This window comes from Mirounga angustirostris, unplaced genomic scaffold, assembly GCF_029215605.1.
Source record: "Mirounga angustirostris isolate CCGP_5_RB_7025 unplaced genomic scaffold, mMirAng1.0.hap1 SCAF_2, whole genome shotgun sequence".
Taxonomy (NCBI): domain Eukaryota; kingdom Metazoa; phylum Chordata; class Mammalia; order Carnivora; family Phocidae; genus Mirounga; species Mirounga angustirostris.
The window spans coordinates 152,203,954-152,218,882 of record NW_026991710.1 but is presented as its reverse complement, the minus strand read 5'-3'; the positions used below and the strand labels follow the sequence as shown (position 1 = coordinate 152,218,882).

At 37.6% G+C, this 14,929-nt stretch overlaps 1 protein-coding gene across 2 annotated transcripts in view; it reads right to left on the bottom strand.

Annotated features, from left to right (window-relative positions):
* The window catches only part of KIF13B (kinesin family member 13B), a 201,206-nt gene that overhangs the window by 129,628 nt on the left and 56,649 nt on the right, over nt 1-14,929 (bottom strand). For both annotated transcript variants that reach the window (XM_064585325.1, XM_045880084.3), the window contains exons 3-5: nt 6,867-6,879; nt 2,624-2,684; nt 805-897 (exon numbers count right to left, since the gene is read on the bottom strand). In XM_064585325.1, the coding sequence (XP_064441395.1) occupies nt 805-897; nt 2,624-2,684; nt 6,867-6,879 (167 nt within the window). The remainder of the gene's footprint in view (nt 1-804; nt 898-2,623; nt 2,685-6,866; nt 6,880-14,929) is intronic.

Sequence of the window (14,929 nt, the reverse complement as noted above, 5' to 3'; positions counted from 1 at the left end):
AAAAAATACACATTATCCCTATAGGCCCCAGAGCAAATTCACTTACTACTCTCTGGCAACAGTGTAGAAACCAAAGAGTAAGCTTCTTTTTCTACTATAAAATTATTTTCTCCATTGTACCAAAAAATACATATTCATTAAAGAAAATACAGAGAACACAGGAAAATAGAAAGGAAAACATTAAATTGTGCATAGTCCTACCTTAAGTACAACTCTTTATCCTTCTTTAGTACCAATGTTTTTATAAATGTATTTTTTTTAAATTGCTGCTTTTATCACTTGACACTTTATCAATATCATAATAACTAAAACAAAAACACCACTTCTTAAGGACCAGGCCTTTTCTATAAGTTTTCCATGTTAACTCATTGTGACAACCCTATAGGGAAGGCCTGTACTCACCAACACTTTACAGATAAGGAAACTGAACTGTTTCCTAGAATCTAGGCTGGAGATGGGCTACCCTGGCTCTTTTAACCAAATCCATGCCCTTTTAACCAAATCACATACTGCCTCTTAAAAAATATTGGAAGCATTCTTCCATAAAGAATAGTTTTCAACTGGACAAGCTATACATACACCCTTATAAAAGTGACTCCTTCACTTTAAACAGATTTTCTTTCCTGGTAACTGCAGAAGTACAGAAGTACAGAAGTCAAAATGCTCCTTATCAACTGCAACTGATAAGATCCTAACAATATGTTTTCTCTTTGTTACTTTCTCTGTTATGATCTTTAAAGCTTAAATACATATATTTAATATTATATATATTTAATAAATAATATATATATTATTTAACATTACCAGTCTGTCCATAGGCAAAGATACATGCATTGTAACCATCAAAAGCATTCTGAAGGATATTCTCCCCAAGGCACTTGAAAACATCATCTTGACCTGAAAGAGAGAGAGAGAAAAAGAAGAAGAAAGGGTATTTTACTGATGGGTATTAAGGAGGGCATGTGTGGGGCGCCTGGGTGGCTCAGTTGGTTAAGCGACTGCCTTCGGCTCAGGTCATGATCCTGGAGTCCCGGGATCAAGTCCCACATCGGGCTCCCTGCTTGGCAGGAAGTCTGCTTCTCCCTCTGACCCTCCTCCCTCTCATGCTCTCTGCCTCTCATTCTCTCTCTCGCAAATAAATAAAATCTTAAAAAAAAAATTTTTTTTTTAAAAAGGAGGGCACGTGTGGTGATGAGCACTGGGTGTTATATGCAACTAATGAATCACTGAACACTACATCAAAAACTAATGATGTACTATATGCTGGCTAATTGAACATAATAAAAAAATTAATTTTAAAAGAAAGAAAATTTTAAGCCAAAACTACATATGAACAATTTTTTTGAAAACTAAAAACAACCCCCTTAAAAATGCACTTTTTCTAACTGTCTATCTCCAAACAAGATTTTTAGACCTGATAAATGCTTCCAAAAGCTTATGGCCTTCGAGTATTTCTGGTTAGCACATGATAGGAAATGAGTAAAAAGTTCCTGATGATATGAACTTGAATTAATAAACACTAAACAAAAATCCTCTGCAATGCAAAAAGCTAATGAACTGCTAATTTTATAAACAATGATTATAAATATCTAAAATTTGTACTAGGGACCTCCGTGGACCTGAATTCAACTATATATCACCAGCTAATGCTTTATTCAGTGGGTACTAGAATTCAAAACAATCATACATATCAATCTCCTCTCCTTTTCCTCAATGATAATTTTTATTAATAGGGCCTACAATATATATACCACCTAGAGGAGGGAAGAATATCTTGAAAATGTCTTCTAGCTTTCAGTCATGAACAAAAATAATAGGTTCAAATTCTCCTCCACAGGCTAAATTAAGTATGTTAATAAAACAAAGTCATTCAACCTCTCTTTGAGTCTTGAATATACTATGAAAGAACTGGATGTTGTTATGTTTGTTATACTTTGAATGCTATGAATAACATTCCATTACGCCCCACTTCCTAGTTAATTTCCCAGATTAGTATATCATCATCTTACTTCCGATACAGAAGCAATCCGTAAGCAATCCACTGAGCCAGCTAGAGCAAATTAACCTTAGCTTTTTGAACCTGCTATAGTACTACTCTGTCTCATGACAAAAGCCAACACAATTATGACCCTCAATATTTAAAAGATACTGCTTAGAAACAGGTGTCATAAGCAGTTAGGAATAAAGCAAATTAAAAGGCTGGCCCTGTAGTCCTAAATTTGTGGTGTAAAGGAGCTTGAGACAGTCTTGTTGAGGAGGGTAAGGGAATAACAGAATTCCAAGCTGGCAGGAGCAGAACCTAGACTAAACTACAGGTTTCCTCTTCCCCTTGCTCAACTTTCCTACACCAAGTTGCCTCTCTAGACCACATCACAGACATCTAAGGGAGTCTAAGTGGCTACTGTGTGCTCCATGTCCCATGTAAGGTCTGGGAATGTGTTTGATAACCTCAACTGTGTACAGCACACTGTCAATCTCCTATATCCCCATCAATGTAAAAACAGCAGAGACAGGAGGAAATTCTTAATACAGTTCTTAAAGTTACACAAAATAATGCTGTAATACTTTATGGGAAAAAATTAAAACACCTTTTCTATAGTAGTTAATAGGATGCTGTACTTACCTGCATACTTTTCTCTGACTGATTCATCCATAGACCAGAAACAGTGATCATATGCAAACACCTGTTGAAAAACAAAAATATGGCATATACTAAGAACAAAACCTTAACATACTTATAATATTATAAGTGTTATAACACTGATAATGCTGTTCATAGTAGTGAAATAAAAATACCTTACTGTCTTAACAATGGAGGTTACTTGAATTATTTATGGTACAGTTTTACAATGAACAACTAAGTATCCTGGAAATGATACCGACCTTTATTTCACATGGAAAATCCTTCACGATGTTAAGTGGAAAAAAGGGGTTACAAAAGCCATAATATGATGGCTATCATATACACATATACAAACAAATACATACATAGTTACACATAGTTTATTTCTGCATGTAAGATTAGTGATCTTTGTCTTCTTTATACTTTTATGCATTCTCTACATTTTTACTTTCTCAGAGACAATAAAGATATTTTTATAAGAATGAAATGTAAAGATGATTACTATGGCAAGTTGAAAGGAGTTATAAAATAGCAGATTCAAAAAATCATCACACCCATGTGCAATATTGCACAGCTTCAAGACTGCAGAATACTGGTAAGAAAATGTTCCTGTATTAATGTAAAAGTTATGAAAAGTCTGGACCATGATCCCATGTTTGTACCAAAATCTATACAGATAAAAAACTGTAAGAATATACACTGGAATATGGTTAGTGGTTAATACCACCTGGTGGGACATCATAGATGATCTCTGTTTGGATCTTTTACATTTACTACTTGCCAAAATATGCATACTTCTTTTTTTTGCAATCTTTTAAGTTTTTTTCACTGAATTTCTTCTTTTGGATTCCATATTTATAATTAAGTCTCTAAGGATTTTAAGTGTAATCGTTTTTAAACCTTTTTTTTTTTATTTGAGAGAGAGCGTGCACATGAGTGGGGGGGGGGGCAGGGACAGAGGAAGAGGGAGGGAGACAAGCAGATTCCCCACTGACTGCAGAGCCCAAGGCAGTGCTCGATCCCAGGACCCTGGGATCATGACCTGAGCCCAAGGTAGACGCTTAACTGACTGAGCCACCCAGGCGCCCCAAGTGTAATTGTTTTTAAAATCATTTCAGTAGTTCAAACTCTCCAATTTTTGGGTCTGTTGCCTCTCTTCCTGTTGACAGTTTTCCTCTTGAGCCTTTATGTCAATTTGCAAGTGCATCTTAATTGAGAGTTTGTGTTTTATGGTTTATGTGGTTGCTTGTTTTTTTTCTCTCTCTCTGGCCACCTTTACATGACTAGCCACAATGCAACTCCCAGCTACCGAAGCCCAGATTTTGGTCTTCCCGAAGTCCAACGTCTCCACGCCCTCCAATTTACACATACAGCTCAATGTTGGTGGCCTGAACCCTTTCCTTAAGCCTTCATTCATGTTGGAGCCTAACTCAAATCAGTTTTCACTGATTTTTCCAGTCCTCACCCATACATCAGGCCCCCTCTAATCTGCAAGAGGTGAACTTCTAATCACCTCTGAGAACCTGCCTCTGATCCCAAGACCCAGTAAATACATGGCTTCAGCTTGTCCCTGAAGTTACATTATGTTGTTTTTGAATATGATGACATGATTTTAGTATTTTAAAAATATTTTCTCTGTTCCTGCTATGAGTTTGGAGTTGGCAGGAGATTACATCTGTCTGAACTCACAGGCTACCTGGACCAAAGGTCTAAAAGTTTTTTAAAGAAAGGAAATTAGATTAAGGTGGTAAATTAAGTATACATGCCTATATCCCTCTCCCACCTGAAATCAACTCAAAATGATGGAGGGAGATAGGAAGTGAAAGGGCCAAAAGGTGAAAGAAGAAGGGAAAGGAGAATTAAGTTTTTGAAAGCTAGACTTCTTGCTTGTACCTAGATGAGAAATTGAGACTCCCTGAAAAAGAGTTGCAATGAGAATGTTGAGGGATAGAATGGGGTGGAGTGGGGGCCACACGGGGACCACAGGCCAAAACACTGCAGAAGAATATGGCTGCAAAGGTAAGACCAGTTCTGGAAGGGCATCAGGAGAACAATTAAATGAGCAACGAGAGGGCCCTGGGGGCAACCATCAGGACAACTGGTTAAAAAGACCTTTAAAGCAGAAAATGATCAGAACACTCATATCTTTTTTCAAAACATCAGGCAAGGGAGGCGTCTCTTCCCTGGAAGGGGGCAGTGATGGCCTAGCTAGGCCCAAAAGGCCAGGCAAAGCCCAATGGCTGAAAATACCCAGGAAGAGGCAAGAGCCCTGGAGCCCAGAAGCTATCCACTGGCTAAAGCGCAGCGTTGTACATTACAATGCTCCACATGTTTCCAAAGCTAAACATGTATCTGTCAAGAGTGGTGGCTCACTGTGTTAACAACACTCCAAGAGGGGGAAGAGGAAATGAAAAAGGAAGATGGAAGGTGGTCCCAAAGGACCATGTATCACAATTTCGGGTAGAGGGCTGCTTTTCAAGCTACATTCGTCAGCCGTAGTGAGAATCATTACAGCATGGTGAGAATAAAGAAAGTGTGAAGTTCAAATTAAGTTTCTTCTGTACTAGCTTTCAACTCTCATCTCTTATAATTTTATTTAATTCTGTTCTCAACAAGGTTAAGCAGAAACTATCCTTTTTTTGTAAGCTTAGCTCTCACTTCAAAGGTGCCATCACCATATGTGTGTACTTATCAGAAAGCAGGCTCTACATGACACTCTTCTCTCAATTATTACGGGTTTTTCTTTCTTCTCTCTTTTTTTTTAAATTTAGGGATTTCCTTAACAACTGCATTTCTAAATCTCAAATCCAGTAGAGAAGCTACTATTAAAGTAACCATTACAATAGCCGATACAGGTGCTAGGCCCTGTTCATGGGACGCTGAGGTACAAAGAAGTGAAGAACCTGCTGGCTGGCAGGTGGGGAAGCTGGGATTGGAAACCAGCCTTTCCGCCAAGAGGCTGTTTAATACTAGGCTGGATTGGCTCCATTCCCCAAATTATATGAAAGCACCGCAGCCTGGTACAAAGTTAGGAACTAATGAACACTTAGTTCTTACAATGCTAAATGGTCCTCTTCAAGTTCTAGCAATTTTGCTATTATAGGAGTCTTTAAATTGTTATAGGAATCGTCAGCCAAGAATTTCCTAAAGCAGACAAGCCCTTTTCTTTCTAAATATTATTCTTTTAAAATTAAAAAAAAAAAAAAACTTTTTTCAAGTAACAGTAAAGAAAGACACATTCATTGCATGAAGTTAAATAACACCAAAATATAAAGTGAAAAATAAAGGTCTCCCATTCACCAAGATACCTCTCCCTAGACATAACCACTATGTTAGTAATGTGGTGTTGATCCTTCCATACTTTTTATGTCAAGTCAACATTTTCTCTAAACATTAAGATACAACTGAATTAAATAAAACATGAATAGTTTTTAAATGGCCGTGTAATGTTTCCTCACATCTTTACTGCAATCTCCAGTCTCTGGCTCCATCAAAAAATCAGAAAACAGAAATAATCCAATACCTTTTCACAGAAGAGGTAAAACTTATATAGTTGATTTTTACCTTTATAAAGAAATCCAGTGCCATATTAAACTATAAAAAAAATTACTCAGTCCCCAAGAGCCGTGTCTATACATATTTTAGCAACAATAGAGAATGGAATTACAATTCAACCGCAGACTCAAAAACAAAATCCCAAGAATGTAGATAAAAATCTGAATTTCCTGACAAGTTCCAAGTAATGGCAGCAAATGGTCAATTCAAAAATATAGTCCTTGTGCCCACTTTGGCACAAATTCCTTGAGAGATACAAGAACTGATGCACTCCACTGAAATTTCTTTAGAATCTGGGCTCAAATCTAAAATGAAGCACATTTGCCTGATGAAGCTGTGGCCTGAGAATATGTCCCCAGCTGTCAGGGGAACAACATAGATGAGTCTGACCACAGTCTGGAATGACCAGTTTCAAGCCAATCATGGTGAACAGCAGAGGACAAAAGGAATCTGTTGTAGTTGCCAGGAAACTGGCCAGAATTGGTCAAAGTACAAATACAGCTTTTCCATAAACCTCCAGTCCCTCCTATGCCAATAAATGATTTCGGATTTATGAACAGGCTGACAGCTTGCATTACTTTTACCAAAGTGACAGAGAGAAAATATTTTTGAGAAGAAAATTACCAGTACTTCAAAAATACGCACATAAGATCTTTACAAACATTGCATAATAAAGCAAATCTCTTACCTTTGGCTGGCTTCTGCGTTTCCAAAAGAGATGTCATTGTGGACAGGAAAGAAGAGGGGAGAGAGTTAAAAAAATTTTGGGGGGTTAGAAGACAATTTTGACAGGTAAAATGAAAATAAACACCATGTAAATTTTTAGTAAGAATACAAAATATTAACTTTGAAATCAAATAGCAATTTAAAATAAAGGATAAATTAATAACCTCAAACTATAACCTCGAACTAGCAGGGTAGAGTCCTTAATTACAGATAACTAACTTGTATCTCTCAGGAAAAAGAAACATTATCTGAGCACTGGATAATTATTAAAGTCCTAATATTTCCGCCTTATGCACTCTGCTTATCCTTGTATCAGTCTTGCAAATATATAATTTAAACAGTCTTTACTTTCTATCATCTGATTTCACTTCCAAGTAGTTTTCTCTGCTTTGATACAGCAGCAGCTCACTAGATAGGCCCTTCTATAAAAAAAACTGAATTCTGCTCTGGCTAAGGAAAAAGGTTAAAGAAACAACAGTGAATTCTTACTTACTGAATTACTCACTTATTACCTATTGATCTATGCTTACCCAAGTGCGTCTAACCTCCCTCACCCCAAAACTATGACTCATACCTCCTCAGGGTACAGAGATATAACTAAGCCCAGTATACTTTGGAGATAGATTTAAACTTAGAGAAAAGTTGCGAGAAAAGCACAAAAAACTCCCTTCACCCAAATTCACCAAGTGTTAACATCACCACAGCTACTATTGTCATTCTCCCCTCCTCCATATACAGACAGATATACACATATATATATTAGTTTTCTCCTACTCATCTGAGAGTAAGCTGCAGACATGCCCCTTAATGCTAAACACTTCAGTGTCTAATTCCTCAAAACAACGATGTTCACTTTCATAATCATGGTACAATGTCAAAATCAGAAAATTTAAAAATAAAGGAAAGGACTTTGGAAACTGGAGACAAAAACAATAACTGGAGCTTTAGTCTCTCTCCAAGGATCAAAATGCCAACTCAAACCTAAAACCTGAAAGGAAAATGAACACAGAAGTATTTCCTTCTAATTTTCTATACAACTTCTTGTCCCTCAGTCTTATAAAAAATTTTCTTCTAAAAAAAATTTAACACTTATTTGCACCAAATGATTTTAGGTAAGAACATTAAAACACCAAGGAAAGTCTAAGTGTCAAAGAGTGACACTTGTCAGATTCTGGGGTGGCGACCGATGTGGCGGACCTAGAAAAGAAAGTAGTTTTTCTGGACTCGGAAAAACTTCCCGACAAAAAAACCTGTGAGATACTGGTAGAGGTCACTGACAAATGCTGTCATCTTTGTGCTTTTTGTCTGTCAGGGCTTTGTTGTTGCTGTTGTTGTTGAGTATAAGCAATGTTAATACGTTAATTTCAGGTGTTCAACTAGTGACTGCACAGGTTTCTACACTATGCCATGCTCACCCCAAGTGTGGCCCCCATCTGTCACCATACAAAGCTGTTACAGTATCACCGACTGTATCCCCTATCCCCTATGCCGTGCCTTTCATCCCCATGACTTACTCATTCCATAACAAGAAGCCTGCATCTCCCACACCCCTTCACCCATTTTGCCCATCCACGCCCCCTTCCCCTCTGGCAACCATCAATTTGTTCTCTAAATTTATAGCTCTGATTCTGCTTTCTGTTTATTTATTCATTTAACTCGTTTTTTTAGATTCCACATATCAGTGAAATCATATGGTATTTGTCTTTTTCAGTCTCACTTCCAGTTTTACAGATGAGAAACTTAAGGCTCAGAAAAGTTAAACGAACTTGTCCAAGACACAATAACAAGCAGTGATGGGATGTCAAACTAGGTCTTCTGATTCCCAAGTCTACGTTCTTCCCCTCATCTACACTGCTCAAAACAGCCTCGTCAAGTTTCTTCTAGACCCAATCAATGAGTCATACATTAACAACTGTTCTTGCTAACAGAAACCTTTCCCAATGTATTAATTTCCTCCATTCTAATTATTACCAATAAAAGGTTACCACCTGGTGCTTATGCCAATGTAAGTTTACTTATTCATCATATTTATGAAACTCCAGACTGTTTTTTCTGAGGGAAAAATAAGATATTTAGCACGATATTTCAAGTTTAAATAAAATATTTTATACAAAAATCAGCTCTTCCTAAGAGACAATCAACAAATCTAAGATGCAATATAGGACACATCACAGAAGAATCCATGAGACTAACCTGAATTCAGAACCTAATAATAAAAACAGAAACAAACCAGTAAATTAATTACAGAGCTAAGTTTCCAGCTAGGGATTCTGGTGACTACAGCAGTCAAGCTCAAATAACCTACAGAGCCACTGGAAACCCAAAGATGTAATTACAGCTCCGTACAAAAATAAATGAGTAAATCAATTAATGAAACAAAACCTTTCAAAGTATAGTTGCAATCCAATATGGTAATGGCTAACTTCTCCCCAAATCCCTTATTTAGAAACCTCAGCTATCCAGCTCCCAGCGGAGATTTAGGAAGCAAAGAAAACCAGCCCCTGACCAATCAAAAGAGCCGTCACAAAGTAAAAACATAAAGTCTTGGTTTCTCTCGGCTGAGCTGAATTACTTTTTGTTGTTGTTGCTTAACTTCATTTTAAATACCTTCAGGCTCAAAAAACATTCCAAAAGTAGTACAAAGAATTCCTGTATACCCTTCACCCAGCTTCCCCAAATGTGGATGTCTTATATAACCACAGTCATTATGATCAAAACCAGGAAATTAACCACCAATAGAAAACTTATTAAATAATCTAGAGCCGGGCGCCTGGGTGGCTCAGTTGGTTAAGCGACTGCCTTCGGCTCAGGTCATGATCCTGGGGTCCCTGGATCGAGTCCCGCATCGGGCTCCCTGCTCGGCAGGGAGTCTGCTTCTCCCTCTGACCCTCCCCCCTCTCATGTGCTCTCTCTCATTCTCTCAGTCTCAAATAAATAAATAAAATCTTTAAAAAATAATAATAATCTAGAGCCAACCTTATAAAAATGTTTTGCCAACTGTATCCCACTGATGTCCCTTTTCTGGTCCAGGATCACACCTTGCATGTGGTTGTCTGTTTCCTCCCATCTGGGACAGTCTGTCTCTCATGACCTTGACACTTGAAGAGTACTGGCCAATTATTTTGTAGAATGTCCTTCAATGTGGGTTTCTCTAATGTTTCCCCATAACTAAGCTTGGGTTATGCGTTTTGGCAAGCACAACACTACAGGTAATATTGTGCCCTTCTCAGTGCCTCACACCAGAAAGTACATGACGATGTCCATCCATGTTTCATAACTGATCATGGCAACTCTATGATCATTTGCTTACAATTGCATCTACTAGGTTTCTCGATGTAACATTACCAATTTTCCCTTTGTACATTTTTCTTATTGGGGGAGACTTTGAGACTATATAAATACCGTCTCTCATCATACTTTCACCCACAAATTTGAGCATCCATTGATGAATCTTGCCTGCAACAATTACTGTTTCCCAAATGGTGACTGGCCCAGGTGGATTGATATGGACAGATGTGCTTTTTTTAGGAAGAGGTAAACTTGGGAAACAAATTATTTAGTTGCATAGTTTGGATAAAACAGTTATCTACAAAGAAGCTACTCATCTCCTTTTTACTGACCTGGTTTAGGGGTACAGCTCACATCTCATTTAAATAATACATTATACCATAAAATTAAGTCCAATTACACTTCCAATTTTTTAAATGCCACGATATGAAGAAGAAATTTAATGATGATTTTATATAAATTAGTGATCTTTGGAAGTCTTTATTGATACTTTTGACCATAATAAATATAAAATCAATATTGGGTCCAAAATAAACCACATAATATCCTGTATGTGTAAAACACAAAACAGTATCAGTAGAAGGACAAGTTACAAATCAATTACTGCTGTCCAACTACCAAAATTGAACATATCCAAATACCAACACCTCTTTTAATTTTACATTTGTTTAACTTTCTGAAACCTTCACAATTAGAAATATTTGGAATCTCTGTTTTAACAGGATCTCTCTCCAGCCCGCTCCATAATGGATGTATACATCACAAAGAGCTTATTCTGATACAGCCATTCTACATAATGATATTGTTGTTTTTCGGACTTAGCTGGCAGTACCAGCAACCAACAACAATCTGTGTGATGATCATTATTTTTTCTTGGTTACCCCTCCCCCAAGGTGCTTCCTGCATAAGGAATAAAACTTGATCTGACTACAATTTTCAACACTGAATAGACTCACAAAAGAGTCAATCTTTGCTTATCTCACCAGCTTTAATAAAAACATCACTAAAAGCCCTGTTTAGTGTCTCATCGACATGTGGAGTACTCCCTTCATTTTTGAAGAATAAATTTTAAAAGCATTATTGATAAAGTAGAATATTCTGGAGAACAGCACTGAGGATATAGAAGGTTTGAAAACACTACCACTGAAAGAATAGATCAAAGAACTAGAAATAACGTAGCCGGGTGCAGGGAAGACTCAAGGAAGACGCATCGATGCCATCTTCAGATTTGAGGGTACTCACATATTTGGGGGTAGGAGGAGAAACAGACTTGTTCTAGGTCAGCTTAGAGGCTGAATTTGGTAGGACCTACTGGAGAAAGATAAAAGAAGAGGGATATCCTCTCCAATACTAGAATTATTAGCACTGTGTTAAACAGCCAGGCCCCCATGAGTGGAACTATATAACGAGAGAAAAGTAGCTGATGAGGATGTTGCAGAAGGAAGGAGAACTTATACACCAGATCACCTGTAGAGTTCTTTTTATCTAGAATAAGAACACGAACACCAAGCATTCAACAAGTTCTATTTCTGCTTATTTCTAGCACTGATACTTGCAGACCCCTGGTACATCAGAGGTAAACCAAGTTACTGGTTGAGCATCATCTCCCACATCACAGCCCTAGGAGATTCCTCCTCTCCAGCAAGCTAGTGTACTGTATTCCACAGACCTACACTCATAATGCCACTCCCTCCGACAACTCTGTTTATTCAAGCCCTACCCCAAAAGAAAAACTCAGATCAAATTCTAGCTCCCTTAAGAAACCTTCCACAAGGGCGCCTGGGTGGCTCAGTTGTTAAGTGTCTGCCTTCGGCTCAGGTCATGATCCCAGGGTCCTGGGATCAAGTCCCACATCGGGCTCCCTGCTCAGCAGGAAGCCTGCTTCTCCCTCTCCCACTCCCCTGCTTGTGGTTCCTCTCTCGCTGTGTCTGTCAAATAAATAAAATCTTAAAAAAAAAAAGAAAAAGAAAAAGAAAAAGAAACCCTCCACAAGAATCCCAGCCAAAAGTGAGTTTTCCTCCCTAATTCAAGTCAAAACTATCTCTGGTGCTCACATATTACCTACCATTTGGTCACATAATATAAACTTTTTAATACATGGGTCATCTCCTCAGCTAGACTATAAGGTCTAAAGACAGAGTATACCTCTCCACATTTATCAGTATCCAACACAAGGCTCTTTGTTATTCAGCAAGTTTTGTTTTAAGCTCTCCCTATGGCCTGGCCCCTGCTTCTGTTTTACCCTCAATCCAGCACCGGCTGCCCTTTGCCAACCCTGGCCACCTCTGACTGGCCCGGGGTGCCCAGTTTTCTAGCTTCAGGACTTTCATTCATGATTTTCTTTCTGCCTTGAAATCTTGAAGCTAACTCCTATCCATACGTCGTTTCTCCGCTTAATTATTATTTCCCTACCTCTATCTCTTTTAAGCATCCAATCTAAATTAGGTCCCTTATGTTATTCCCAATCGCATTTATTCCCAATAGAATAAAACCATTTCCACCACCATTTCTGCTCTCTAAAATCATCCCCCAAACAATAAAGCAAACAGAACAAATACAAACCTCATCTTCAATGAAACTAGGAGATAATTATAATGAAACACATTACATGAAGACAGAAAATGCATCCAGGGAATGCAAGAAAAGATCAGAAATGGTAAGTGCTGAGTATCCCAGAAGTTGAGGGGGGAGGGGGCCTTAAAAAATGGAAGAACATTTGGGTCACTATCTCTGATATGCAGTCCTTGCTTTAAATCAAGAGAAAAAACAGTTTGATAATCCTCTTTTACTTGACTCTTCCACCCACACAAACTACAACTGTTTGAGAACAGAGGAACATCCAAAAAATATGGCCACTGAACTACAACTGGCATATTTCACAATCACAAAACTTTAGAAACATGAAAACCCTTGTTTATAAATTCCACAATTTCAATTACCAACACTGGGATAGCATAATTCAAAGAATACACTCACTATTAACTCAGTCATTTGCAAATCACCTGCTTCTTCCCATCTGTCAAACACACAGAGTAAATTTTAATCCACTGTCCACCTGAGCTCTAAGAAAGCTTAAATCTGGCCAAACAATTAAAACAATATTGGTATACTTGTGGGGGGGGATTGTGAAATATATTTCATATCTATGTTAACAGAATAATACATATTCGTTTTAATAATTACATGTTAAAATAACTCCAAGATATACAAGAGATTAGGATAGATTACTGAAAGACTAATCTTAGACTCCAAGAAAGAAAGCTCTTATAATTATTTCTCTCAGTATTTGTGGGTATCTTTGATTTCTAATTTTATGAACCCATATTTCTCCAATTTTATTGTATTGGATTTCTCCTTGGTTGGACTGGATTTAACAGGAAAAAGTTTTTACAGAGTATGAAATTAACTCTCTTGTCCCCTTACTCTTTTATCCAGATCCAGACTTGTCTCCAAACCAGAAGTCACACACTCAAGGTCCAGAGGCCCAATTATAGTCCACAGCTGTCTTTTCTTTAGTCCTCACAGTATTGACCAAAAGTCGAAAATCAGAAGATTCCAGATCAAGAATTCTCTTAAAATTCAGAGGATCTGGAAACATGAAGCCTAAATTCCCACATACCACCATTGGCTAGACCTGAACTACTACTGTCTTCCATGTGGATCTATCTGTCAGGCAGCAGCTGAGTTTTAAATTCCTGCTATTAAAAAAGAAAGTAGAACAGGGTTTTATTCGTATTCAAAATGGATGCTTGCAAAGTCACAAAAATAAAGAGAATGTTTCTAAATCCAATCCCAAGAACCTACTAGGTAGAGTGCCTTCACAATCCTATCAGGACTACACTACAGATTCTGCCTACCCAATTAAATAAGACAATCCTCTTTGATATCTCCACACACTATCCTGGCTATCAAATCCTAAACATGTAATCCCAAACTCAAATGTCACATGCAACAATGTCATTAGAATTAGTAGCTATGAAATACAATTCAAGCTAAAGCTTATCTTCACTATAAGCAGTTACAGGCCTAGAATTCAGACTTAAAGTGGAAAGGCTACAGGCTTCAAGGAAAAAAAGAGCATATATATCACGCCTGGTGCACACACATTCGTGCCTGCCCAATTCTGATTCATGAAGCAATGTTAACTTGGGGTTTATGTCAGCGAGCAGGTTGAGAAAAACTGTAATTTCTAGCTCATTACTATAATTACTGTCCAAATCCTTTGCTTAGCAAAGATCTCCTTAGCTTCCTTAAGTGGAAACTCAATTTACAAGCATTCCCCAACTAAATACTTCACTACTTACAACGGTAAGAACTGCTTAGCTAACTAAATGAATATTGCCGTGTTTATCCTTCTCCTGAGACATGACTTTCATCTTTGAAACATCTCTCAAACCCAACCCCTCTTCCCTGCCCACATTCACTCTTTCCTTCGGCGATATTTACTATCTACGATAAGCCAGGTCCTAATCTCAGTACTGGCAAAACTGCACTGAACAAATCAGACAAAACTCCCAGCTCTCTTAAGAGCTTACATTTTACTACAATTGAATGAATGGATGAATATGTAACATAACAGAGCTATGGGGAAAAAAATAAAGCAGGGAAGAGGAGTACAGAGTGAAGCTGGGGTTGACATTTTATTTTTTTTTTATTCTTATGTTAATCCCCATACATTACATCATTAGTTTTTGATGTAGTGTTCCATGATTCATTGTTTGTGCATAACACCCAGTG